Source organism: Urocitellus parryii, chromosome 5 (assembly GCF_045843805.1).
Source record: "Urocitellus parryii isolate mUroPar1 chromosome 5, mUroPar1.hap1, whole genome shotgun sequence".
Taxonomy (NCBI): domain Eukaryota; kingdom Metazoa; phylum Chordata; class Mammalia; order Rodentia; family Sciuridae; genus Urocitellus; species Urocitellus parryii.
Window position 1 is genome coordinate 107,295,208 of NC_135535.1, and position 27,608 is coordinate 107,322,815.

At 50.0% G+C, this 27,608-nt stretch overlaps 4 protein-coding genes across 6 annotated transcripts; 1 reads left to right on the forward strand and 3 right to left on the reverse strand.

Moving 5' to 3' along the window:
• Positions 1–295: 295 nt before the first annotated feature.
• Cdca3 (cell division cycle associated 3) lies at positions 296–1,965 on the forward strand. 2 transcript variants are annotated; one of them, XM_026403265.2, is made up of 5 exons: positions 296–415; positions 643–772; positions 1,147–1,440; positions 1,578–1,678; positions 1,810–1,965. In XM_026403265.2, the coding sequence occupies exons 1-5, from the start codon at positions 296–298 to the stop codon at positions 1,963–1,965; spliced, it is 801 nt and encodes a 266-aa protein (XP_026259050.1). The 2 variants fall into 2 exon arrangements, with proteins under 2 accessions (XP_026259050.1, XP_026259052.1); XM_026403267.2 differs by having other exon boundaries at positions 1,222–1,440.
• A 1,329-nt stretch (positions 1,966–3,294) lies between these two features.
• Gnb3 (G protein subunit beta 3) lies at positions 3,295–9,404 on the reverse strand. The gene is made up of 10 exons (XM_026403264.2): positions 9,318–9,404; positions 9,007–9,093; positions 8,708–8,746; positions 7,451–7,557; positions 7,308–7,371; positions 7,025–7,187; positions 6,876–6,942; positions 6,579–6,780; positions 4,645–4,861; positions 3,295–3,796 (listed from the first exon to the last, which is right to left on the reverse strand). The coding sequence occupies exons 2-10, from the start codon at positions 9,061–9,063 to the stop codon at positions 3,690–3,692; spliced, it is 1,023 nt and encodes a 340-aa protein (XP_026259049.1). The 5' UTR covers positions 9,064–9,093; positions 9,318–9,404; the 3' UTR covers positions 3,295–3,689.
• Positions 9,405–10,481: 1,077 nt separating this feature from the next.
• Positions 10,482–22,787, reverse strand: P3h3 (prolyl 3-hydroxylase 3). Its single transcript, XM_026403257.2, has 15 exons — positions 22,210–22,787; positions 21,140–21,292; positions 20,581–20,782; positions 20,361–20,492; positions 19,722–19,858; positions 19,166–19,255; positions 17,784–17,836; positions 17,597–17,664; positions 17,352–17,476; positions 14,580–14,681; positions 14,101–14,251; positions 13,733–13,850; positions 13,555–13,630; positions 11,174–11,314; positions 10,482–11,019 (listed from the first exon to the last, which is right to left on the reverse strand). The coding sequence occupies exons 1-15, from the start codon at positions 22,705–22,707 to the stop codon at positions 10,855–10,857; spliced, it is 2,211 nt and encodes a 736-aa protein (XP_026259042.1). The 5' UTR covers positions 22,708–22,787; the 3' UTR covers positions 10,482–10,854.
• Positions 22,788–23,640: 853 nt separating this feature from the next.
• Gpr162 (G protein-coupled receptor 162) lies at positions 23,641–27,608 on the reverse strand. Of its 2 annotated transcripts, none has more exons than XM_026403292.2 (4): positions 26,597–27,608; positions 25,507–25,696; positions 24,818–24,975; positions 23,641–24,298 (listed from the first exon to the last, which is right to left on the reverse strand). In XM_026403292.2, the coding sequence occupies exons 1-4, from the start codon at positions 27,461–27,463 to the stop codon at positions 23,747–23,749; spliced, it is 1,767 nt and encodes a 588-aa protein (XP_026259077.1). In that variant the 5' UTR covers positions 27,464–27,608; the 3' UTR covers positions 23,641–23,746. The 2 variants fall into 2 exon arrangements, with proteins under 2 accessions (XP_026259077.1, XP_077655279.1); XM_077799153.1 differs by having other exon boundaries at positions 23,777–24,337; positions 24,825–24,975.

The following is a 27,608-nucleotide window of genomic DNA, read 5'->3' on the forward strand; positions in this document are numbered from 1 at the left end:
TGCTTGTGTGCACCCAAAAGTCCAGTTGGGGCCCGGTAAGTGATTTGAGTAAATTAATGAATAAGTTAGAAGATCCGGCAGACCCAGAATGAGTCCTTTTCTAAACGACTCATAGAGTAGTCATTACCCTGCAGAGGCCTCTGGGCCAGTGACTAGGAAGTTCCTCAGCTGGAAAAATTGAGTGATTTGGAGTCAGAGGTCCGACATGGTCGCAGTAAGAGCTGAGACCTGAGTCACTTTTCACAGGCATCCTCTCCTCTACCCTTGCCGGGCCCTGTCCCCGCCCCTAGTGAAGATGGGCTCAGCCAAGAGCGTCCCAGTCACTCCAGCGCGGGCTCCACCGCACAACAAGCATCTGGCTCGAGTAGCGGACCCTCGTTCACCTAGTGCCGGCATTCAGCGCACTCCCATCCAGGTACTCGGCCATCATGAAAAAGGTGGAGAAACTGAATCCTTGGGCCTCTGCCTAACCTGATTCTGGGAGAGCCCTCATACCCCCACCCCACCGGAGACATTTTCTTACATGCTCATTCTGCATGGGGTAGGTTGAATGTCTGAGAGCCTTAGCAATTCCTGCCTGGAAAATGGGGAGGAGATAAGAAAATCAGGGCCCAGGCTTGTTCTAGCCTATTGTCCTGACAGGTGGAGAGCTCCCCACAGTCAAGCCTACCAGCAGGAGAACAACTGAAATGTCCAAAACAGGCCCTGGACTCAGATCCCCGCTCACCTACTCTTGGCATTGCACGGACACCTATGAAGACCAGCAGTGCAGGTAAGTGTTGGACCCAGGGAGTGTTGATGAGGCCATCCTTTATTATTCTTGGGTGGAGTCAAGGTGATGAAGCCATCCTTTCAAGACTTTTTTTTTTTTTTTTTTTTTTTTTGAGCAGGGGGAGGTGCTGGGGATCAGACTTGGGGCCTACTGCACGCTCTGACACTGAATTACATCCCCAGTTTGCATCTCACCATCTCACTCTTATCAACATTTTGCCCTCTTACTTTGATTTCATTCTTCCCATTCCCTCAACCACCCAGACACAAGCCCTAAGGTTCCTGTATCTTTCCCTCCCTGCTGAATGATTTGTATCATTATAAATTTGTATCCTAAAAGTAGATTACTACTTAAGTCATTTTTTTTTCCTTTAGACCCTCAGAGTCCAGTAATAAGAGAGCTGAGTGAAGTATTTGAGACTGAAGCATCCAAATCAGATCCTCCCCCAGAATTTGTTCTGCCCCTGGGAGTACCTTCATCTTCTGAATTGGACTTGCCTCTGGATACCCAGTTATCCCTTAAGGACCAGGTGCTACCTTGGAACGACACTGAGCTCCCTTCCAAACAGGTGTCTTCTCAAGAGGATGCAAGACATCCCACAGAAACCCCTGTGGCCAGCCAGAGCTCAGACAAACTCTCAAAAGACCCTGAGAGTCCTCGATCTTCAGGTATAAAATCTAAGGGCAAGGTATAGGGAAGAGAAAATAGGGTAATATCCTGGGATAATGTACATGGATGAGTATGGGGAAAATAAACTGCAAGCCCCCTATTTTGAGTACTTGCTTTAACACATTACTCACCCTAGGTTCTAAGCTCAGTAGACGGAAACCAAACAAGGTCCTAGGGAGATCCCCCCTCACCATCCTGCAGGATGACAACTCCCCAGGGACCCTGACACCACGGCAGGTAAAGAGAAAGGGTGAAAGCTATTACTAAGATATCCAACATAGAGGGTGGGAGGCCCTTTTACCCAGGTCTTCCCTCTCCTGAACAACATCTATCCCCTGTTCCCCCAACTCACATACTGCCTTTTGCAGGGTAAGCGACCTTCTCCCCTAAGTGAAAATGTTAGGGAATTAAAGGAAGGAGCCATTCTTGGAACTGGACGACTTCTGAAAACTGGAGGACGAGCATGGGAGCAAGGCCAGGACCATGACAAGGAAAACCAGCACTTTGCTTTGGTAGAGAGCTAGGCCCTGTGTTACCCCTATACTGGATTCACCTTGGGCCTGGTGATATTCTGTTTCCTGTCACCCCTTCTTTCCCAGGGAGACTGAGGAAAGGCTTATTTTCTTTGATTCCTCCAAAACTACCAACTCTGGGACTTAGAATTTTATCAGACTTACTTTTTGTCTTGTATATTTCTTGTGTATTAAAGGAAATTATTTTAAATGATGCTTTTAAAAGACCTAAAGCTTGCAGTGGCTCTTCTGTGTGTAGAATGGCAACCTTGTATTCCCTGTGTATCTCCCCACTGATACTTCTGACTCATTTTTGCATACCTTCCTTAAGTCATGGTGTTCCCCAAGGCTCTTTCTTTGGCCCTTTTCTCTTGTTCTCTTTTAAGTGTTGACTTCTAGAACTTTAGCTATCCTTTACCTAGTTTTTGGTAACTTCTAGGTCTTTTTCTTTCTAACCCTGATCCTTATGTAACTGCCCTATAAGCACTTTAAAGTCAATTTATCTACAATTGAATTTATGATCTTCCCCCAAAAGCTATTTCTCATTCCCTCTTCCCTGTTCTTGTGAATAGCATCTATTCATCTGCCCAATCCCAAACATTGGCCATCATATCAAATCCTTCCCTCTTAATATCCCATATCTTAGCAGTTGGTCACTAAATCTTGATAATTTTATGTCTTTTAATCTCTTCCCAGTTCCTCTCCCTTGCCCCCTGTCCTGTCACTTTTTGAGATGCTGAGGATCCAACCCAGAGCCTTGTGTATGCTAGGCAAGTACTCTGCAATTGAGTTACATCCTCAGTGCTGTCCTGTCTCTCTTGCATTTCTTGCCACATGCCTCCTACCTCATCTCCAGAGTGCCAGTCTCTCCTTCCATTCTACCAGCCTACACTGCTGTTAGAGCATTCTTTTTTAGAAGCATAACCGATCATATTCCTCTGCTCAAAACTCTTCAGTGACCTCCCATTATATGAAGAGTAAAGTCTGGACTTGTTAGCCTTGCATTAGAGTCCTTTTATAATCTAACCCTGCACAACACACACACATGCATACATATTCACTACAGTAGGCAATAGTGAACTGTTGTACACATACAAACCCCCAGCCACCTGTGAGTTCACCTTTTTCTCTGACCCACTCAGGTCTCCCTACAGCTTTTGCCTTCAGCCTTCTTCCTGTACACAATCTGCACAGTATCCAGCCTTCATCAAATCACCAATATTACCTTATTTCCCTTAAGTGGGACCTACGTCATTTTGGAAGAGGAATGGAAGCCAAATATCACAGAGGTACCGAGTTCTACATTTTATTACAAGTACTTTGGGAGAGGAACAAAAAATAGAAAAAGGAGAGAGCATGAAGGAGAAAAGGACCAGGAGTCTATCAGTGTTAGAGCCATAGTCACAGGGCTGTGTACAAAAGTAATGGCTCTTAGAGGAGGACTCCTAGGGCCTGAGGTTTCACCTTGGAAAACTTCTAGGCCTACAAAGGAATGGGTAAGGGTTGCACCTAAGGGAAAGGCTGTAAGGACTCTAGGGAGGGGAAGCCATGGGAGGAGATTGGGCAGTTCTTTGCCCCTTTGTCCCTGATACTGCCTCCCAAAGGCACACTCCCATACTCCCATTACCTCAGAGGAAGAAGCTTAGTGGGAGTGGCCCCTGGGATATAGAAGAGAGACCCTAAAAGAGATCAGGTGTCGGGGGTCAGCTGAGTATCTTCATGGCCTTCCACAGGCCTCAGTTCCAGATTTTGAGGAAGCTGTCCCAGGAACCAGTGGCCACAGCCATCCCATCAGCTGTGACCCCCAGGCAGCTGACCCTGTTGTCATGACCAGAGAGGATGCCTAAGGAGGAGGAAAGGGAATCAGCCATCCTCCCATGTGTCTTGGAAAGTAGTGTGTGTGTGTGTGTGCAGGAACCATAGATGGGGTAGGCTGGACTCAGCCCCTGAAGGAGACTAAAGGACTAAAAGAGGATTAGCCTTAAGGGGAGGGATTACTCTTGAGGCCAATTCCTCTGTCTAGAACTCAGGTTGGGGGTAGGGTGGGGCAGGCAGGGAAAGGTTCAAAGTGTTGTGTGCTATGAGAAAAGCTAGGGTCACCTTGATGGGAATGGGGAAATAGGGAAGGGACACCCTTTTCATCTAGTTCCTTTGTTTATAGATGAAGAAAATGAGGCCCAGAGAGAAGTGACTTGTGCAAAGGGACTTAGACAATAAGCAACCAAATTAGGTTTTTGATCCTGACTCTCAGGCCCAAGTTTTTTAGCACCTGGTCTCTCCCAGTTGAAGAAATGAAATTATCTGCTTCAGCTCTAGTCCAGGCTGATCCAAGACAAGTCCCTAGATTGGGGCTACAGGATGCTCCAGGCACTTCAGATCTTGGTTCTACTCTCTTCCTTGGCTCCCTGAGACTAACCTTCCCTTCAGTGCATGTTCTTAAAGCTTCAGGCACCCAGAATAGACTGGACATTCAAGGTCCACAGATGTGGGAGTGGCCAGCAGGGAGCAGCCATGCCACTGGGCAGGGGAGGAGAGGGGACATGGTCCTAAATTGGGAAGAAGGGATGATGGTTTTTTAGGGTAGAGTTATCCAGTAATTAGGGAAGAGCAGCAGTAGTAAGATGGTACCTATAAAGATTGGTGGTAGGAAGGGACAGAACTGGGAAGGAGGGCTGGGGGCTGGGTCCTTACCCACACGCTCACACTTCAAGGCATCCCAGACATTGCAGTTGAAGTCATCATAGCCTGCGAAGAGCAGGCGGCCACTAAGTGAGAAGGCCACAGATGTTATGCCACAGATGATGCTCTCATGGGAGTAGTTGGTCAGTTCTTGGTCTGCCCGAAGGTCAAAGAGGCGACAGGAAGCATCGTCTGAACCTGTGCAGATGGCCTCTCCATTGGGGAAGAACTGAGGGTACGGGTGGGAAAGCAGATGGGACTCAGACTGGAGGCAGCCACTGCCCTCCTGCCTGTTCTCTGGCCCCCACCTGATTGCTCAGGGCAAGCTTTTTTTCTCAGTCCACCTGCCTGTCCCTTCCCTGGCCTGAGGTGAGAAACAGCCAGAGCTTGGCTATTCACTGCTGAAATTTATCACATATTGGCTCAGGCACAGCTCCCCCATCACCTTCGTTGATCCTTACTACAGTGCTTCAGGCAGGTGTTATTCCCATGTTGCAGGCAAGAGCACAAGGGCTCTTCTGAGGTCACATAGCTAGAAGGGCTGAGGTCATCACAGATTTTACACAAGTGGGCTGGTTAGGGTATATAAGAATAGGGCCAGTTCAGCTATATAAAATAAAATGAATCTGATCATAAGGGACTTCAGATAAACTCATAGGGAAAGTATAGAAACTTATTTGTACTCAAGAAAATGTTAATGTCATGAAAGAGAAAGGTGGGTAAATGGTTCTAGTTAGAAACTAAAAGAATGTGATAAGGGGACTGGGGTTGAGGCTCAGTAGTAGAGCGCTCACCAAACGTGTGAGGCCCTGGGTTCGATCCTCAGCACCACATAAAAATAAATAAATAAAATAAAGGTATTGTGTCCAACTACAACTAAAACAAATATTTAAAAAAAAAATAATGTGATAGGAAATACATAGGTTTCTGCATTGAATCCTGGACAGAAAAACACATTGCCTTTGAGGACATTTTTTGATAACCGATTAATTTTTTTTTTTTTTTTTGTAATGGTGATTACACCCAAGGACACTTTACCATTGAGCTACATTCCCCAGGTCTATTTGTTTTTTATTTTAAGACAGGGTTTTTCACTAAGTTGCTGGGGGTCTCATTAAATTGCTAAGAAACTTGAGATCCTCTTGCCTCAGCCTCCCAAGTCACTGGAATTATAGGCATATGCCACTTGGCTGATAACTGGTTAAATCTGAATGTATACTACAGTATTGTGTCAATGTTGAATTCCTGATTTTAAGAATTATACAGTGGCTACATTAGAGGATGGCCTATTTTTTAGAAGTATTTAAGGGGTAAAGTTGTATGATGTCTGCAACTTACTATCAAAAGACCCAGAGAAAGGACTCTGGGGGTGTGGCTCCATGGTTGCCTAGCATTTACAGGGATTCCTCAATCCCCAGCATCTCAAAACAAAAGTAAACAGAATCAGTAAGAAGTGGGCAGACACCTGGTGTGTATGTGTATATATATATATGTGTGTGTGTCTCCAGAAACAGTGATAAATAAATGTGGCAAAATGTTAACAGTGTGTCTAACTTAAAGGTACCTGGCAGTTCTTTTATTAGTTTAGTTTTTTTTTTGGGGGGGAGGGTACTGGGGATTGAACCCAAGAGTGCTTAATCACTGAGCCCTTGAGCTTGACGTGGAGAGACAGGGACTTGCTAAGTTGCTTAGTGACTAAGTTGCTTTATTGAGGAACAGGGACTCGCTAAGTTGCTTAGGCTCTCACTAAGTGGATGAGACTGGCTCTGAACTTGCAATCTTCCAGCCTTAGCCTTCTTTTGTTAGTTTTGTAACTGTCCTATAAGGTGAAATTATTTCAAAGTAAGAAGTGAAAAATAAGGGGCTAAGGGAGCTCTGGGGGAGGCAAGGAATGTATGTTATGGGGTGAGGTGGTATCGGGAATGGGCACAGGGAGAGGCGCTCACACAGATGGCGTTGATGTCAGACTCGTGGCCAGTGAAAGTCTGACGGCAGGTCCCCTCCCGCACGTCCCAGAGCTTGGCGCTGGCATCACAAGCCCCCGAAATGAAGAGTTTGTAGTCTGGAGACACAGCCAGGCTCATACAGTCACCCGTATGTCCCACAAACACAGTCTTCTGTTGCCCCGTCTCAACATCCCACAGAGCACTGCCAAGAGGGAGGTAAGTTATCACTGAGAGGCCACATGTGCCCCAAACAGGACTATCTCCCAGGCCCCAGCACCCACAGCAATTGGTCCTCACCACGTGGTGTCCCCTGAGCTGGTCACAATGTTGTTGTCATCCAGGAAGCGACAGCAGGAGAGATAACCTGGAGGTGGTTAGAAGGACAGTGCCCCAGGCTGCAAGGGCACAACCTGCCAGGGGCCTGAACTGAAGAGAGGATCTCTCACCTGTGTGAGCAGAGAGCTCCCGGCTGACCTTGACATTGCCCTCACGGGATTTGAGGTTATAGATGGAGCACATGTTGTCCAGTCCCCCACATGCCACAAAGTTCCCCGATGGGGCGTAGGCACAAGTCATGACCCAGGAGGAGCGCAGTGGGATGGCATGCACCTGCAGGGAGGGCAGATTCAGGCAGAGGTGAGAACTGAGCTGAGCTCCAGGTGCTCAGGGGCAGAGGAGAGTGGGCATAGGAAGATTGTGGTGGTGGAGGTGGGTAGGTATGGCTGGTACCTTGTTGGTGGTGTAGGTGTCCCACACAATCAGCTTCCCGTCTTGCGAGGCACTTACCAGCAGCCTAGGGAAAGGGCAACCCATGTCATCTACACCTCTCTTCCCTGCCTCCCCTTCCCCTCTGGGCTCTTCTCAAGCCTCACTTAGAGTCAGTGGCCCAGTGCATGGCATAGATCTTGGCCAGGTGCCCCCTTAATGTCCGCCGTGTCCGCAGCTGGACTCGTCCCACCACCTCTAGGCCAGACACCAGCTGCAGAGAAAGGGGGATTAGATGTCAGATATCTTCCACAGCCACTGATCAATACAAGTTCCTGCTCCAAGGGTAGCCCCCCTTCTCCCAGCCCTGGCCTTAGAGAAATAAGTCCTTGCCCTGAAGTGATTCAGACTCCTATGGGAGACAGATGCTTGCATGACCAGTAGCCTGTGTTTAGCAACACTTCACCAGACTGCAGGGAGGAAGGAGAGGTTTTTCTAATGTAAATTCTCACACCTTGATCAATTTCAAGCTTCCAAAATGAACTTGGGAAAAGATGTACACAGTTTGCTTTCCCAAGCCTGTAGGCACTTGCTCTCTCACACCACTGCAGCATGGCCAGCTCTAACTGGGTACCCAGGTATCACTATGACCCTGCATTTCACCTCCTAAAATTTGAGATTTTAGGCCCCTTGAATGCTAGCCAGCCTCTAGACTTAGACTGGGGCTCCAGAATCAACAGACTCAATTTGCCATTACTTGTTTTATTATCTTGGTCAAGTTACTTACCCTCTTCCTCAAGGTATAAAATGAGGCATATCATAGCACCTATCTTGCAGAGTTGTCATGAAAATTCTGTGAAATTATGCACCTAAACAATTTAGCCCAGGGTCTGGCCTACGGTATTTACTATTATTAACATATTTAATCCAATCTAATATGCCATCAATTCTAAAAAGCACCGTTATTTTATGTCCCACTATGAAAGCAAAAGTGCTATCAATAATAATTGTAGGGCATCATCCAATTGTTGGATACATCTTGATTTCAGAGATGCCTAAAAAATTAAGAAATGCATATCTTAGAATTAGTGGAAATCAGTCTTAGATAACCATCAACTAGAATCTATGTGGCCTTCAGGATTTGCCAAGCCCTCTCACTTCTTTCATCTCCAGGGCCCAAGAGGGGCTATCATCACTCTTGTTTTTTGGATGAGAATAGGAACAATGTCTGCATCTTCAGCATTTAATATGGTACCTGGCACAGAGCAGCTCTCTCTAAATGTTTGTTGAATGAATTCATTAATGCCTTTCCTTACTCCAAGAACACACTGTACTAAAAAGCCCAGGCACCAGTTTGTTGCTAGTCAGGGAGCTCCTGTCCTCTCCCCTCATGACCTACCCTTGGGGGTATAGGGGGGTCTCACCTCTGCCAGGGTAGTGTCAGCACAGGCTTTCCTGGCATCCTGTAGGGAAAGCAGATATCAGGGAAAGCTACAAGCAGGGTGGGGGTCACCATGTGTGAGCCTCAGATACAGATGGGTATGGGGCTCTGGGTTTTGGGGGAGTCTCAAATGTGAAATCCAAGTTCAGAAAGTCTCTGACCCTTCTAGGTCAGAGGCCTCTGAGGTGTCAAACAGGAGAAAACCCAGCCCTCTTCCCCCAGGCCACACTCCCTCTTATCCTCAGTTTTCTGGGGTCCCTAATGAGAAGGTTCTGGGGTTACTGCAATCTGCTTCTTGAGCTGCTCCGCTTCCTGCCTCAGCTGCTCCATTTCCCCCATGGCGGACAGGTAGAGGGGTAGCTCCGGCTCCTGCCAGGAACATGGGGCAGATTTGGCAGGCCATTTTTCTGTCCTTCACACCCCACCCCAGACTGGGTCCCATTATGGTAAATGGGAAAACTATGGAGAGGGTGCCTGAACCCCTTCCCCAGCTAGATCCTCCCATTTGGAGTCCTATGCCTCCAACCCCAGCCCTTTCTGTTTTGCGGCCCCCCAACCCCAGAAGGAAGAGCCCCCGGCCAGTTCCCTCTTACTTGGGCTCTGGCTGGACCTATCCCAGGTTTCCAGCTCCGGTTCCCAGGCGCCTCCTCACTCCCTCAGCTGCGACGCCTGCCTGTCACCTGCCCCGCTCTGCTGCCAGAGAAGCTGGCCTGGCCTGGCCCTGACTGTGCTGGGTGGTGGGGGGGGAGACTGACTGGGAAGGGTAGGGCCAATGACAACAACCAACAACTCAGGCAAATGAAATCAGCTGGCAGGGACTGGGGGAGAGGATAGGGAGGGAGGAAGGTGTGTGGCTTCTAGAGAGACTTGGGCCCAGCCTGTAGGAGGGGTGGGAGCAGGAATATGGGCTAGAGAAAGGAGTGGCCCCCCACAGCTAGCCTAGAGAGGGAGGAGGGGATGAAGGGGTGCCTCCCTGGTCAGTCTCTGCAGGCAGAGATAAGAGCATCAGGCCCCATGGATCAGAGCAAAGCTGTGAGGATTAAGGGTGGGGTTTGGGAGAGGAGCAGGAGAAGCCATAGTTCCTGTGGCCCCCTCAGCTCTAGCCCCCACCTATGGTCAAGATCTTGGAGTCAGAGCCTGCTCAGAAACCAGGCCAGTAACCAGGATATCAGGACAATGGACGGACCCACTGTCAACACCCCAAATTGTATTCCCCTGCTGAGGGAGGTGGGAGAAGAGGATGGTGAATCTGGGAGGGTACAGACAGGAGCTGAGATTAGAAGGGACTGATCTGGATAATCCTTCTTCTCAACAAACCCTAACCAGCTGCCCCTGGGCCTGATCCTAGGGAGGGAGAAAGGTACAGGGGATCCAGAGAGAAGGCTAGAAAGAATTGCCCTTTCTTTGGGCAGAAGAAGGACTGCAAGAGAGGACAAACCTGTCCCCAGCTTCCAGGATGGGGCGTGGCCCCCTCCTTGCCCCCTAGACTTATGGGCCCTGCTGGGACTGTGAAAGCAGAAGCCAGAGGGATCACACCCGCCCTATCTCAACCAAGTTCAGGGAGGGAAGATGGGGCTTAGAGTTGGAGGCCCAAAGAACAGCTGTCAGGGGCTTGGGTCCATTTGCATGAGGGAGCAGGTGGCTGAGATTTCCCTGACAAATCACAGGCTCACACAGTCCCAACTCTGAGAGCCCCAGACAACTGTCTCCTCCCAGGCCAGCCACCACAGAAATTGTGATACACGGGACAGGTCCCTGGCTGAGGATCTTCATGTTCTTTATTGCACAGGCTGGGAGAGAGGGGTGGGTTATCTTCCCTTTATCCTCCTCACTGAAAGCAGTCAGTTTTCTACCCTTGCCATTTCTTTTCAGGGAGGCGTAGTGTCCTGTGTCTATCCTGGGGCTTCAGGTCCATCAGCTGGGGTCAGGCCTAGTTCTCAGGCCTGATGAGTTCTAGGCTGTCTGTTCAGTGTTCTCTGAGTCCAGTGAGGGATGGCCCTCATGAATCTCCAAGTTGGAGGAGTGCAGGGACAGAGATCTTGCTGTTCTCTTCCTGATGTCACATGGGAGCTTCTCCTGGGTCCTTTCACAAGTTAAGTGGTCACATTCCCCAGAAGCTGGCTCAGCCACTCACAGCTCCTCTCTAACCCGAGGTGGCTTCCCAGTTTTGTCTTGGACCCTCTGAAGCTTCTGACTAGGGGGTTCTGGGGAAGGGTTTCTGCTGGGTATTTCTTCCTCCTCTTCTTCCTCCTCTTCTTCTGACTCCTTCAGCAGTTCTTTGGCTTCTGTCCATTCCTGGGGGATGGGGAAGATAGTCTGACCCCTGCATTTACCTTCCCTAGGCCATCTCAGCCCCATCTCACCCTCCTGAGAGCCTCCTCAGTGGCTGCCTGCCCACCCTTCACTCCCCAGGAGAACCACATTCCTTCATACCTCCACTCCTCCTTACCTGCTCCCTGTGCTCAGGTGCCCATGTGTGCCACAATGCTAGGGCACAGCGCCTTCCTCGTGTCACAGCCCACACACCATGGGGATTCTCCCCACCAGAGCTGAAGGCCACAAGGCGTCCACAGCGAGGACGAACCTGAGCCTGGGGGTGAGGGCAGGTTCAGTTTCAGGGATCAGCCCACCCCTCTCAGGGAACATGGCCCTCACTCCCTGGAGCAGGACATGGACAGGGGGTTCAGATGGTCTTCACTTTCCCCTCCTCATTTGAGGACTGACTTGGGCAAATGAGAAATGGGCCTCAACTTCAGGAGCAAAAAGGCCAGATTTAGGCTAGGGAAGTTGGGAGCCAAAGGGTACAGTGGCTTCCACTGAGTGTTGCCTGTTGGTTCCTTCCCCTGGTGCTCTGATCATTCCTGCCCAATCCCTGGAGCCCGGGGTATAAAGATATCAGAGGGTATGAATAAGGGTACTAGACTTAGGACAGAAGGAGATAGGACTTTGGAAGGCATTTTTCCATCCTGCAAGAAAGGCCTGGATTATAGGTGGGTAAGGAAGGAAGAAGGTGATTAGACAAGAATTAAAAGCCTCTCTTTTCTTACCCATTTCTAGGTGTCTACCTAGAAATTTCCATGACCTAGGAATAGGGGGATAATTCCACCTAACATTCATTCAATCATTATTTGGCAATGCCAGAAATGGAACCTAGGGCCTTCTGCAGGGTAAGCAATCACTCTATCACTGAGCTATGTCTTAACATTCACAAATTGCTTATTAATACTAGCCACTAGCTCATTCTTTTAGATATATTATCTAAATAACTTCTTATAATCACCCTTAAAATAGGTACAATCAGGTGGGGTATAGTTCAGTAGTAGAGCACTTGACTAATTCCCTCAAGACCCTGGGTTCCATCCCCAGCACTGCAAAATAAGTATATATATATATATATATAGATATAGATATAGATATATATTTGTGTGTGTGTGTGTGTGTGTGTGTGTGTGTGTGTGTGGTGCTGAGGATTGAACCCAGGGCCTTGGCATGTAAGGCAGACACTCTACCAACTGAGCAATATCCCCAGCCCCAAATAAATCCAATTTATATACATATTTTGTATCAGGGATTTAACCCAAGGGCACTTAACCAGTGAGCCACATCCCCAGCCCTTATATGTTTTATTTTGAGACAGGGTCTCACTAAGTGGTTTAGAGTCTTGCTAAATTGCTGAGGCTGGCTTTGAACCTGTGAACCTCCTGCCTCAGCCTCTGAGCTGCTGATACTATAGGCATGCATCACAAAGCCTGGTTATAATAAAAATTTTAAAAATAAAGTAGGAACTATTACTATAACCTCCATTTAGGAAATGAACCTCAGAAAAATTAAAAACCAAAATCTAGGTCTGGGGCTGTAGCTCAGTGACAGAACACTTTGCCTAGAATGTGTGAGGCACTGGGTTCGATCCTTAGCACCACATAAAAATATATAAATAAAGTAAGGGCATTCTGTCCATGTCCATCTACAACTACAAAACAATTTAAGGCTGGGGGTGTGATTCAGTGGTTGGCACCTTTGGGTTCAATCCCCAGTACCAAAATAATAATAATAAAGTTATTTTTAAAAAATCTGAACTCTAGTCCAGGTGGCCCAACATTGTGCTACTAACCACCATGCTTGTCTTGCTATGGGGGAGGAAGGACTACTTTAATTTCTTCAAATCCCTAGGGACATGGAGTTCTTTTGTTTGTTCGTTTGTACTGGGGACTGAAGACAGGGGTGCTTTACCACTGAGCTACATCCCCAGCCCTTTTTTTTTTTTTTTTTTTTGAGGCAGAGTCTCACCGAGTTGCTGAGGCTGGCCTTAAACTTGTGATCTTTCTGCCTCAACTTTCTTAGTCTTTAGGATTATAGGTGTACACTGCTCTACCCAGCTGGGACATGGGGTTCTGGAGGGACCCTTCCTTTTTTGTATGTGTGATATTCTCTATGTTGCCCAGGCTGCTCTCCAACTCCTGGTCTCAAGTGATCCTAAAGTGAGCCTCCTGAGCAGCTAGAACTATAAGTCTGCACCACTACACCTGGCTATATTCACCCTCTTTTAGGGGGTACAGAAAACCCTGAAGTTAAGGCCTGGGGAGCTAATTAGAGATTGCTGGGGGCACTCAATCAACCTCTGTCAGGAGCCCTGACATGAACACAGCCAAGTGGCCAGGAAGTGTGCAGCAGTGGGGAGAGAAAGGGTTAAGGTGGCCCCAGCCATTTCCCTGCATTTGCCTCTGGGAACCTTCTGTTTTGAATCTGACCCCACAGGTGTGTCCTCTGTTACACCTACTCCCCCACCTCCCCACCCCCTTAACCCCCATCCCACCACACATATACACCTACCGTGACTGTAAGGGCATTAGGCTGTGTGAAGAATAAGTCACCACCCTGGAAGTCATCATTGAGGTAGAGGAGTCCACTGCAGAACAAAGATGACAGAAGGCAGTGAGACTCCCACCCAGGCCTGCTGTGGGATGTCCTTTGCGTGCCCACCTGCCTGTTCCCTGGAGGGCCTTCCCACCTATAGTCTCGATAGGTGTAGGCTGGGGGCTCCCGCCAGCACTCTCCGGTGTCTGGGTCCAGGACACAATTGTCTGCATGCACTGGGTGACTCAGGTCCATGCGCTGTTCTTGCTCTCCTAGTATACAAAGGGATCTGGTGAATGCTCCTGTGCTCCTGTCATTCACCACCCCATGGACTCACACTACCCACAAGTATCCTACAGCTCCTGCAATCACGTTGGGTGGAGAAGCCATCCCCCACCTGGGCAGGGGAATTGGGGTCTTTGTAGAATGAAGACAGAAACCCATGCAAGTTGTGGGTGCTGAGAATGTTCGGGACCCAACAGGGACCTGAGAGTGGGGAGAGTGGAGGTCCCTGGCAGTTACCTTCTACGGCACTACGGCACACCAGGTGGGTGAAGGAAAGATGGAGGGGCCGTTCTGGGGAGAAGTAGGCTTGCGTCAAGGTCCGCACACGCTCGCTCACCTCTAGAAGCAGCTTGGCACCCTGACTGCCCACAATCCCAGCCCGGGCCAGCTGCAGCAGAAAAAGGATAATAAAGGAGGGAAGCAATGAATGGTGGTCCCAGCCCTAGCCCCTGGTTAATCTCCACTGTTTTCCACCCATGGGTTTGGAGTCTCAGCAATCATCTCTGTCCATCAACCCTAACTGCTCATTCCATCAGCTCTGTGGCAACACCCCAGGTCCCCAGGTCTTGGAACATCCTCTTTCTCAACTCTCAGCCTAGGACTCTGGTAGTCTTGGTCCCAGGAGAGTTCTTCCACAGAAGCCCAAGCTTAGGTGCCCAGCATCCTGCATACCCTCTTCTCCAGTCTTCTCCAGAGCCATGGGTGCCTCTGCTCACCTGTGCAGCCTTGAGTACTGTGAGTCCCTCAAAGTGTTCATGGGGGGTGTGAGGGGAGCGGCGACCACGATAGCCAGACCTGGCTCCAGCCCCAGCTGCCTCCTAGACAGAGAGGGAACTCATTGTAGACTCACTTTTCCCAGCCCACCCACTGTCAATAGGGCTCCAGGCCTTCCCTCTGGTCTTCCCACTGCCCGGAAGAGGCTAGAGGTCCTTGTTCCCTGTGGCTCCTTTTCCTGAGCTGCTGCCCTTTTCCAGAGAATGATATCACCATGGTTGTCTGGAATATCATTTCCTGGCAAAGGTCTGAAATCCCACTTTCCAAGGGAACTATGTGTGCCCAGAACTCTGGAGAACTCCCTATAGTAGAGAAGGGGCCTCTGAGAAGGTAAGGATAGCTGGAGAGAAGCAGAGCTGTGGACTGGGGCAGGAAGGGCTTGGCCACTCATCCCTGATTGGCTGAGAATAGAGAGGTCTTCCTGGAAGTGGAATCCTAACAGGAAGTCTGAAGACTAGGTCCTGGGAGGAAACTGAGTTTGGTGGAAGACAGCCTGACCTCTTCCCGTTTGATATATTTTTTTGGAGAACCTATGATCTCTATGTCTTCATTGCTTCTTGATCTTGAGTGCTAATTACCCTACCACCATTCAGCACATCATCTACAGGTCACCCACTATTTGGATGTCCATTACTGGGTTGTTCACTTTCTGACATCTGTTTTTCTGTTTTCTTTTTAGATCTCAGTTTAAGTACCACAACCACATTACCCCAGCATACAAATCTCATCTCTGTGAGACCTCCTAGTTACCCAATCTTCTATTTTATTTGTTGGTGCTAGGGATGGAACCCAGGGCTTCATGCCTGCTAGGCAAGTGATCTTCCACTGAGCTACATCCCCAGCCCAAACCTTCTTTTTTGTACTGGGAATTGAACCCAGGGAGCTTTACCACTGAGCCACATCCTTTTTCCTTTTTTATTTTAAGACAGGGTCTTGGGGCTGGGGATGTGGCTCAAGCGGTAGCACGCTCGCCTGGCATGCGTGCGGCCCGGGTTCGATCCTCAGCACCACATACCAACAAAGATGTTGTGTCCGCCAAGAACTAAAAATAAATAAATAAATATTTAAAAAAAAAAAAAAGACAGGGTCTTGCCGGATGCAGTGGCACATGCCTGTAATCCCAGCAGCTCAGGAGGATCTAGAGTTCAAAGCCAGACACAGCAACTTAGCAAGACCGTGTCTCAAAAATAAATAAATAAATAAATAAATAAAATAAAAAGAAAAGGAAAATAATCACAATAAATAAATAAAATAGTAAAAATGGCTTGGGATAGGGTTCAGTGGTTTAGTGCCCCTGGGATCAATCCCTGGTACCAAGAAGAAGAAGAACAAAGAGGGTCTTGTTAAGTTGCTGAGGCTGGTCTCAAACATACAATTCTCCCACCTCAGCTTCCTGAGTTGTTGGGATTAAAGGAATGTGCCACGATGTCTGACACAAACCTTCTATTTTTATATGTATTCATTCAACACTTTTATACTGAGCACCTACTATGTATCAGTCACTATTCTAGACATTGGGGAGAGAAATGGGAATAAGAAAAGGTCCCTGCTCTTATAAGATTTCTATTTTGAGATAACAAATAAGTAAATAAATAAACAAACCAGAAAATTCAGGACATGATTAATGCTATGAAGAAAATTTAAAACAGAGTTACAACATTGAAATTTCTCAGGTAGGGGTTGACAGCTAATTGAAGAGATGGCATCTAAATTGAAATGGAATAATGAAAAGGAACTACTTGAGTGTCTAAAGGAAAATTTTCCAAAGGAAACAGCAAATGAAAAGGTCCTGAGGCCAGAATGAGTTAAATGTGATCAAGAATAGAAAGAAGATCTGACACTTGACAATTATCTTTGACTCGTTCCTCTTTCTACCTTGCACACAGATATGGTCCTTAACTTCTCTATAGTTGATGTTCTGAACATTTCTCACCTTTTCTCTCTTTATTCCCTTGAAATGAAGACCTAAGGCAGTGGCACTTGACTCACTCCAGAAGTTTCCATAGTTTTTCTCCCATTGCATTCTACACACTGCCACTAGAGAGCTCTACTGATTCTACAAAATGCTGACGCTAGAACCTGCACTTGGAAGGTCTATGGGAACACTGAAGTCAACCTCTGAAATCCTTTAGCAGCTGTCCGCCAGCCAACAATAAAGTCCCAACTCCCTGCTAGGGGGCAAAAGGCCCTCACTGTCCCTGGGTCTTCACTTTTGGCTCTCTCCCTCTTCTCTTACCACCTCTTGATAATATATAGCCTGACAATAGCAACAGCTAGCACTGCTCTTTCTCTTTCTTTCTTTTCTTTTCTTTTTTTTTTTTAGGGATTGAGCCCCCAGCACTTAACCACTGAGTTGCTTTTCCAACCCTTTTTAGGCTTTATTTTGAGACAGGGTCTTGCTAAGTTGCAGAGGCTGGCCTTGAACTCGAAATCCTCCTGCCTCAGCCTCCTAAGTAGCTGGGAGTGTAACACTACACTGGGCTGCCTTTGTGTTTTTCTTTTGTTCTTCCTATCAATTTCTGACAAAGTTCATTTTTAAAGAACATCCATCCCATATCAGTGGTGCCTTTTCCACTGAAGAGGCAGTGGCTAGTACAGTCCCCAGTGGAGAATTAGGATAAACCAAAGAAGGGATGGGACAGGCCAAGGGCAAGGGAGCAAGAAGCTGTGACTAAGATCCCTAACCAGCAGGCTGCACTCATGGGTCTTTCTACCTTGGCCAGCTGTAGCAATACCCCACACTCAGCTGGGGTGAGCAGCCCATCCAACACTGCTCTCTCTGATCCATTCAGCTGCCTGGCATCCTGGGTCAGAGTCACTCCTTCCAGGAGAAGGACATCTGCAAGGAAAGAGACAGGGCACACACAGGTCATTGAGGATCTCTGAGGGGCAAGCCCAGCAGCAGCTGGCAGCCCCCAGACCCTCCAGCTCCTATATCCTACCACCATAAGGAACTCACCCTTCCAGTAGGTCAAGGGCTTTGGCTGTGGAGGCTCATGATCCCAAGGCCTCTTCTCTTGATCCTCTCTCAGGGGTGAGAAACATGCTCAGCGCATGCACAGGATAGTCCAGACCCAGCCTCCCAGCACCCCTTTCATCTCCTTCCAGCCAAGACCAGGTGCCTCCCACCACAGAGCATCTCCTACCTGAGCTTCTCTCTAAGTGCCTCAGGGATGAGAGCTTCTGGGGTCCAAGGATCCTGTGACAGTCAAGAAAAGTGCTATCACCAAACAAGTCCAGCCCCTGGGATCCCTGCAATCAATCCAAGCTATCACATTAAGGTCCTCCTGTTTCCAGAAGAGAAGGCAGAAGTAGAAAAAGCCCTGATCTCAATGTAAGGGCTATCTAATGTAGTACCCTGGGCATTAGACCAAACTCTATAGCAATAAAAACAATTTAATAGCACTTGCTATCTGTAAGGTACCTTAAGAGCTTTATACATGGAAGTGGAACTTAGGATTCACAATAGTTTTATGAAACAAATTGTGCTAATGCCCTCTTGTCATGGGCCCTGAGACACAGAGAGGTCAAGTAATATGCTTAAGATCATACAACTAGTAATTAACAGAGTAGGATTTAAACCAGCTTCACTGCCCTTGCTTTTATCTAGGAGTTCTAAGAGGAAGCAAGGAACATTGTTGTGACTCGGGCTATAGTTGTGCTATTGACATCACTGAGGCCAGGCAAGGTGCTGAACCCCCTATAATGCACAGAACAGCTTCCTTCCTGATCCCCAACAAATAATTATTAGAGCTAAAATCTCTTCCTTTCCTCTGGTGCTGTGGGTTGAACCCAGGGCCTTGTACACAAGTGCTCTATTACTGAGCTACATTCCAGTCCTCAAAAAGTCAATAGAGAGCCAGATGTGGTGGCACATGCCTATAATCCCAGCAGCTCAGTAGGCTGAGGCAGGAAGATTGCAAGTTCAAAGCCAGCCTCAGCAACAGTGAGGCACTAAGCAACTCAGTGAGACCCTGACTCTAAAAAAGAATATACAAAAAGGGACTGGAGATGTAGCTCAGTAGTTGAGTGCCCCTGATTTCAATCCTTGGTACCAAAGGGAAAAAAAAAAATCAATAGAGAACTGCGCTCTATGGTAACATACCAGCCATAGATAACCTCCACCCTTCACTATCCCTTCATAACAACAAGGAGGGCAAGGTAAGTGGTAGCAATGGCACTCTGTGCTTTATATCATATGACAGGGCTTCAACAGCGCTCTGGGACAGGTGTGATCATTCAGTTTACAGGTAAGGAAACTGAGGCCACAGCAAGTTGAGGTTCAGAGCCTGTGGCCGAGGAAGGACTGACATTTAGCCTGGCATAACCCCAAAGCTGCCCTTAACTACAGGCACTCTGCCTCTGTCCCTGGGAAAGTAGGATGACAGCCCTCGCCTAGCCTCCTGGGGCTACGGAAAAGTGGAAGACTGTTGCAAACAGAAGTGACATATAAATGTAGGCCATTCCTGCTCCTTCCCTCCTGGGCAGCATAACGGGGTGGGCTGGATGGGAAAACAGCATTACTCACAGGATCCTTGAAGCTGGTGCCCAGGTGCTCCATGGCATAGTACAGCTGCCTTTTCTCCCCCAGAGATCTAAGGATGAAGCGCTGGATGTCCTGAGGTGGGTAGAGGAGGACAAGAAGAAGGGAAGTGAAGGCCTGGACACTCCTTGAGCCCTTCACTGCTCCTTCTGGTTATGGGTTCAACTTTCCTTCCTCAGTGACTTCAGAGATCTGGGCTCAAACTGGAAAGGAGTCTGTGTGTGTGTGTGTGTGTGTGTGTGTGTGTGTGTGTGTAAGAGAGAGAGAGAGAGAGAGAGAGAGAGAGAGAGAGAGAGAGAGAGAGAGAAGGCAAGGCAGGCAGGAGTGAGGTTAAGGGAAGAGTATGGGGGGAGCTGGATTCCAAAGCAGTCTGAAGTGGGGAGCAGGGAGTTGAAGCAGAAATCAGATGTTGGACTTCAGGTTCCCACTGGTGGCTAGAGCACTTGGGTAAGAGGCCAGGATGGAGTGTCCAGGTTATTTTTTAGGTCTATTTGTTTGATCTAGGGCTGCCACGTAGGGTAAGTGCAGGGAAGGGAGTTACCTCTCTTGGTCCAAGCCCAGGTCTTGGCTCTCCCAGCTGAGCCTGATACTGGGCTAGAGCTTTCTTGGCAACCTCATCCTCTGGGTAGAAGAGTAGGACACTCAGGACATTTTCCATGGCTTGAGTCAGATTCCCCACTGAAGATGGAGGAATGGGGGAGGGGAACAGAGACTGAGAACAACAATGACCCTTGGGCAGGGCAAACAAGACACATAGACAGAGACAGAGCTATAGAAGGTGGTCTCCCAGGACCATCTGAACAAATCCAAGAGCCCCCAGTCTGTCTGGCAAATATACCCACCTATCATTTCTTTCAGAAACGTACCCAAACATACCTTTGCTGGCAGAGTTCAAAGAAGAGGAAGAAAGGAGAGAGAGCAAAGGGAGGTGAGAGGAAGCAAGGGTAGAAGGAGCCCTCTGAACCATCTCCTGAGCTTTTCATGAAGACGCCAAAGAAGGAGAGCAAATTAAGAGTCTTCCTCCTGAAGTGATGGTCCCCATGGCCCCTGACAGTAGAACTATAGATCCAGAGACAGATGGGAGGGAGAGATGGGGCTCAGGATATCATCGGAGACAAATCTTCACTCTTGTCTGTTTCCAACCCCACTCAATCCCAGGGCCTACCCTTCCCCAACTGACCCTGAGCATGGGCCTCATGCAGATGTCTCAGCTGGCTAGGAAGGAAGTCATGGACAGGGAAACTTCGACCAGGACGTGTGGCTATGTCTGTCACACAACGCTGCCGGCACTGCAGGACCCGAATCCAGTGTCCTGCGGAAGACATGTGAGCCATTTGGCTTGTGCCTGCTGCTCCTTGGCATCCAGCCCCTCCTATACTCAAACAGTCCCCTCCCCTTACCTGCAATGGCCTCATAGAGGCCCCCCTGGCTTCTGGCCCCTTCCTCCTCCTCTTCTACTTCCTCCTGCTCCTCAGGCCCCTCACAATTAGACCTGCAGCTCTCCATCTGAGTCAAGCTGCCCTGCAGGGCCTCCTCCAGCCTGGGCAGTGCCAGTTCTGCTTCCTGGCGTTCCAGTAGCTCCAGACCATAGTCATAGGCTGCCTGTGTGGAAGAGGAGCAGTCACCTGAGATTCTGGGGGAAGAGGGATACCAAACAAGATTGGGAGGTAGAAAGAAGGAGAGGCATTCTGATCTCATTTGGGGAATGGACTCCCTGTCCAACTGAACCTTGGGGAAGAACAGTCATAGCCTCAGAATCAAACTATTAGAATATCAGATATTAGTGACCACCAAGGAGGGAAACTAAATTTTTGGGAAGGACTCTCTATCCAGGGCCACTAATAACCATTATCCAGATCACCTGATGCCCACACGGCACTGGGCCACAATCCAGTGAGGCTTGTGTATCTAGGCAGTCAAAGGTTTGTGGCAAAACAGAGGTGGTGCTGAGGGTCTCACCCAGTGTGGGGGTGTCTCCAGGTCCCGGAAGCTTTGGGGCCGAACCCCAGACATTCGTCTGTACTTAGCCATGTCCTCCCTCATCTGTAGGTGTGTTGGGTTTGCTACAAAGAAGGTGTGTGCTGTAGCTGCTGCCAGATCCAACTTCTTCAGCTGAGAAGACAGAGGAATGGGAATATCAGAGCCCATAAGTGGAGGTGTCAGACCACTGTCCCCTGGCCAGCCTCCCTACCCCAGACACATACTCTGGGACTGCCTAAGAGCCTTATGAAACTCTGGCCCATCCCAGTTGCCCCACCTCCCAACCTATAGACCCGCAGAAGCCAGAATATTGAGACTCTCAGGAAACTGGTATTTAAAGAAAAAGGGGTCTGAAAACTTTGAAGTAGGTGGGATGTTGTCAGAGAGGACTTGGTCTCAGTTTAGGCGACAAGGTAGAGACCTGAGCCATTAGCAAAATCCGCAGGTCTCTAGGACCCTGAGCTGAGGTGTGTGGAACCAACGCCCCCGCCTCCCCCAGCCACGTAGGCAATAGCTACTGTCCTGGTGGCTGCTGAGCAGTGTCCACTGGCAGGGCCCCAGAGGCTGACTTCAGGGGCCCTCAGTCTTGCCTCTCTTTTCTAACCTTTACGAAGCTCCCTCCTACTCCCAGCAAACACTCACACTCAATCTACCCCCACCGCCACCAAACACACACGCATATTCACACTTCCCATCCTTTGGCCGGTTTCGCCCCCACGCCCTCTGCTTTTCATTTCTAGAAGAGGCGCTCTCACCCCATGTAGGTCTCAATAAGGCCTACTAAACTGAATCACCAGACCTCTTCCCTCTATCTTCAATCCACTCCCACCCCGCCTCATGACCTCTCCACCGTCAATCCAACTTGGCTCCCACACTTCCTTGGCTGTCCTGGGACCTTCACTAGTCCTTGCCCTAGTTTTGACGGGACCTACTCAAAGGTAGAAGTCGGTCCCACCCAGAGTTACAGCCGCTAGCAATCCTCTCTCTTCTGGTCAGCTCCGAGTAGGACAGGAACTTGGGAAGGGGTAGGACCCTCGCGGCTCCCGCACCTGGTAGTAGGCCCTCTGCAGGTAGTTGTAGGGTTCCCGACGGCGAAAGGCGTCCCGGAACGTGCTCCCCACGCGGAACCGCGCCGCGCCCCCGGGGCCCAGCCTCCGTGCAGAGCACTGGGTCAGGCACTCGGCGCGGCGGAGCGCGGCGCGGAGGAGCAGCGGCTCCCAGGACTCCAGTGCGCGTTCCTGCCCGGAATCAGGCTCTGGGGCGCCGAGAAGCTGGGCGGGGAGCGCTGCACTCGGCTCCGCTGCACAGCTAGCCCCACAGTCTCGCCGCGCGCGGCCCAGAGCCGCCTGGCTTCGCAGCGCCTCCCGCAGCAGTGCCACAGCCGGCGCCCAAGCCCCGGCCGCGTAGGCGCGCAGCCCATCCGCGTAGAGCAAGTCGGGGGCCTGGGGAGGCGCCCCCGGGACGAGCGGGGCCAAGCCGGGGGGCTCGGAGGACCCCGGGGGAGGTAGCAGCAGCAGTAGCAGCAGCAGCCGGAGGAGCCGAAGCATGGTGCCAGAGCCGCCGGCAGCCGCGAGGGAGGGAGAGGAAAGGGGGAAAGGAGGGAGGGGAAGGAAGGAGAGATGGAGAGGAGGAGGGAGAGGAAGAGAGAAGGAATGAGTGAGGCCAAAGAGACCAGACGAGGCCGTGAGGGAGGCCAATGAGAGATGGAGAGAGAAGTCAGAGAGAGCCAAGTGAGCAGTGGGGGAACAGGTCTTTAAGACTAGTGGGGCTAGTGTGGGTGAAAAAGGGAAAATGGAGAGAGGAGAACAGAATGAGGGGAACTGGCGCCTGTTGGAGGACCCGGTGATGCCATGCTTGTGGCCCAGAGTGTGGAGGGTACTTGGAGCTGTGTTCTCCTCAGTTCTTGTGTCCAGGAAAAGGACGCAAGAAAAGGACCTCCCACACTCTCATGTACCAATCCACCCCTTTGGAGAAAAAGCTTTAGAATGCAGTCTGGAGGAGGGTAACTCCAAGCCTAGGATACCAATTCAGGCCCCAAACCTTTATTGCTCAGAAGGTGAGTCCCTGGATGGATTTTGGGGAAGCAGGCAGGTTGGGGCATTGGGGATGGACCCACACTCTAAAACCACCTTCACAAATCTGAACAAAGATCCCTTACACCCCCAGACCAACAAACTCAAGTGTCTCTCTCAGTGCTCCAGCACTATATGTTAGTACTTTTCTCTGCTAGGACTGCATGTTGGAGTTTGTGTGATGATTTCTCCATGTGTCTTTCTGTGCCACTGTCCCCTGCTACTGCACTCCATGCCCCACTCCACCCCCAACTTCCGACTATACCCTTTGCCACCACAGTACACTGGACACTGAAGTTTCCATGGCAACACTTCAGACTTTAATACATTTTGCTAGGGATGATGGAAGGTGAGCAGGTCATCTGGTCACTTGGATGGGAGACAGCATGGGCTTTGGAGCCCCAGATCTAGTGCCCCTCTCCCCAGAGTCTGGAGACAACTGCCCTTGTCTCAGGGCCAGAATGAGGTGTACTCACCCAGGCCCCTCTCCTGAGTCCAGCAGGCCCACATGGGCTCACAGGGTCAACTGGGGGAAGATGGGGTTTCCAGGGCCCCAGGATCTTCCCCAAGCCCTTGCATTCCCCTCACTCCCTGTTAGGGAACATCGTCTCCCTGCACTTAGCCCCAAAGGAAGTCCAGCAACTCTGGTATCAGGAGACCCAAGGGAGAGTCGGCGGGGTGAGAGACCCAGTGGCCGGGGACGGCGAGGAGAGGGTCCTGGAGAGGCAGTTGGAGATGGCAGAGGTGTCTCATCAATGAAGGTGGTAATCTCCTCACGGAAGAAGCCAGGACCCCGTGGGGGTCCCCCACCTGATCCCAGAACCCCACTTTCCAGGAATTGGCGAAGACTGGCCAGCCCTCCACCTTCAGCCTCTTCCTCATCCTCCTCGTCCTCCAGCCTGTGTCTTTGTCCCAGATAGTCAGGAGGACCCACAAGGGCCCGGCTCTGGGCTGGGAGGATTCGGATGTCATCAGAGGATGACCACTTGTGCAGGAAGGAGCCTGGTGCCCGAGGGGTAGAGAAGATGTTGGTTTCATCATGAGACAGACGGCGAGACAAAGGAACCTGGGAAGAAGAGCAGGTGAAACCTGGAGATATTGCAGGAACAAAGGAAGAGAAGGCAAGAACCACAGTAGGGACTCTGCAAGATGGGCCCATCTTGTAAACATGGGTTTTGTCTATGTTTCCTGAAATTGAATTCTACCTTCTGATCTGTAATTACAGGAAACTATTCCCATTTTTGCCAAACTTAATTTCTGAGTACTGGTATGTAGCCATTACTCAAACTTAAAATATCTCTAATTTTAATGCCAACAAAATTGGTTGTAATCCAATTTTAAAATAATAATAATTTGCCCCCCCCCAAAAAAATAAAAATAGATGGCTCCACGTCTTTAACTTCAAAACTTTTCCTCCAGAGGGAAAACTTGGTTCTGAGAGATCTGAGGGAAACTTTGTTCCCATGCCTTTCCTTCACCTGCCCTTTAGGGTGCCCTGCGGTCTAGGAGTAGGAATTAGGGGTTTAAGTATCAAAAAAAGTAGAGTAGGGAACCAGAGTAGAGGGTGGGACCTCCATTCCCCCACCTGTAAGTAGTGTACTCTCTCCAGAGGGGGGAAAAGCATGTGCCGTCCAGGAAGTAGCTTCACCTGGGTGGAGTCCCGACCCCCTGGTCCTGTGGCCCCATTAGCATCAAAGCGAACTTTGCATATCCGGCCATCTGTATAATCATCGAGGCCTCCATCTAGGAGAGAAAAGGGGCAGAGTTACAGGCAAAAAACACCCACCCTGTCCCAGAAGTCCCAGAGAACCTGTCAGTACCCTTTAATCTATAAGTTCTAAGAAGACTTTGAGAGTGGCTTGTATTTGCTGCAGTCATTGCCAAATCCCTAGTGCTTCATACCTATAGACCTACTTATTGAAATTTACCTGTCCTCCAAAAACTGTCCCCAAAGTGGGGGTCTCTCCCAGGAAGTTTAGCTTCTGTTTAGTATCATAGCCTTTGCATTAGGACTGGGGACTGTTTCTCAGGCACTCTACCTGGAGCAGGGGGTAGAGCTAAGCAGGGTGGCCTTCTAGAGGGTGCCCAATTCCAGTGAAGGGAGCCCACAGTGCATAAGGAAGCCATGAGCGGCAGAATGCATGATTAGGCAAAGGGGACCCCCACCCCCCGGGTGCACATGCTCCATCCAGCAGGGGGCGCTCCAAGCAGTAGAAAAGACAGAAAAGAGAATAGAGATGTCCAGGAAAGCACAAGCCAGGCCCCTCCTCTGACCGTCATCGCCATCCTCCTCAGACATGATAGCCACGCACTGCTCCCATACTGTGCGCACGTCGGCACGGTAGCGCTCACAGGACCAGATGAAGGAGGGCAGCAGCAGCGTCTGTGCCATGGAGCACCACAGCACAGCCAGCACCATCCATGGGGGAGCTGAGTCTGACTTCAGAGAGAAGAAGCTCACCACCTGGTGGGGAGATAGGGAAGGAGGCTTAGAGCTAGAGCCAAGGGGGCCTACCTGATTTGGATATCCTAGTGCAGTTGGTGGACAAGAGGTCAGGAAGGGATATCTGTCCTTGTGAATGGACAGAAGTAAGTTGGAAGTGAAGATGGAGTGAACAGAGGGGAAAGGATCAACTCAGGGGAAGGTCAGGGGAGTGTGCTGGAGTCAGGAGGGAGAGGAACACAGATGGCGTAGGAAATTTGAAGACGGGGAGAAATCCAGGAATAGAGACTGGCTGGGGTAGTGGGGTGAACCATGGGGGAGTTTTGTGCATGAGACTGTATGGTCTCATGAGGGAATTAGGGAATGGAGAATGGCTCTCAGCAGTTGAATAGGTTGAACAGGGGAGCTGTGGGATAGCTGATAGAGCTGAAGGATAGGCAGTGGAACTGAAGGGTGGATAAGAGAGTTGAATAATGGGGACTAAAGCACAGATGATAGAGCTGGGAAGTGGGGTGGCAGGAACTAGAAAATAAATGATGGAGATGGAGGATCACAAATGGATTGGGGGGGCCGAGCTCAGTGTTGCATGTCTATAATCCCAGCACCTCAGGAGACTGAGGTAGGAGGATTGCAAATTTGAGGCCAGTCTCAGCAATTTAGTGAGACCCTAAGCAACTTAGTGAGACTTTGTCTCAAAATAAAAAGGGCTGGGAATGTAGCTCAATGGTAAAGTCCCCCTGGGTTCACTCCCCAGTACCAAAAACATAACAAAAACAATGAATTTGGGGACAGGTACAGGAGAAGAAGATGAATGATGGAACTGGAGAAAGATAATGAAACTGCTGCATGACTAATGAAGTTGAAGGTCAGATGATGGTGCAGGGGACTAAGGGAGAACAGGTCAGAGGACACCAATCTCACCAAGATGGGCACCCCTGTGAGTGAGTCATAGAGAAAGACGATAGCGCTGACCAGGTTGGTGACCTGCAGGGATGTCTTGGCAGACTCAGAGCCATCCAAAGAGGATCGACGCTTCCCTCGGGTATCTTCCACCACGATGGCTGGCACCTCAAAAGCTGGCCGGGTACCCAGTCCCCCTGGCCCACCCGCCTTGGCTCCCCCACTGCCCCCCGCTCTCCGGGCCTGGCGAGCCCTCCGAGGCCGAGCCCACAGCGTCTGGTAGAAGGTGATAGCCACACAAACCAGCCCCATGACAATGCCCCCAAGTAGCAAGAGGCTGAAGCAGACACCAAAGCCGAGGCCAATCTTGGAGACTATGAACTGGCAGCCCCGGGCGTAGTAGCGCTCGCCATTGTTGTGCCAGCCAATGGAGGGCAGTGTGGAGAGGATGAAGCTGACCATCCAGATGCCCATGACAGCATGCAGTGCCTGCTTCTTGGCATTGCTGAGACGGTAGTTGACAGGCCAACGCACCATCCACATGCGATGGTAGGAGAGCGATGCAACTGTGAAGCAGGTGGCCAGGGCCAGTGTGTAGTAGGTGGACACAAAGACCTTGCAGATGCTCTCATTCCAGTCATAGTCAGAGGAAGCCTGACGCCGTAGCTGCACCACAGCGAAGGTGGTGAGGGGCACAGCCGCCATGAGGATGTGTGTGCCCGCGAGGAAGCAGAGCAGCAACTCCAGTGGCTTGTGCTTCTGCTGCTTGGCTGAGATGCTGAGGATGATCCAGGCATTGGCCAGCAGTGCCAGGAGCCCACAGGCCAGCCAGGACAATGCGTTTGAGCGCAGGGAGGCTTCCTCTGCCCCTGCCCCGCCCCGAGCCATCCTATCCTCAGCCCCCCACCCCCTTGAGCTCCTGGGGGCGGGGGCTAGGTCTCACCCAGGAGCCCCACTCACAAGCGCCCCCATGATGCCCCCAATTCTTGCCCTATAGTTAGGCAGGCTGTCCCCAGGCCCACCCTACTGCTCA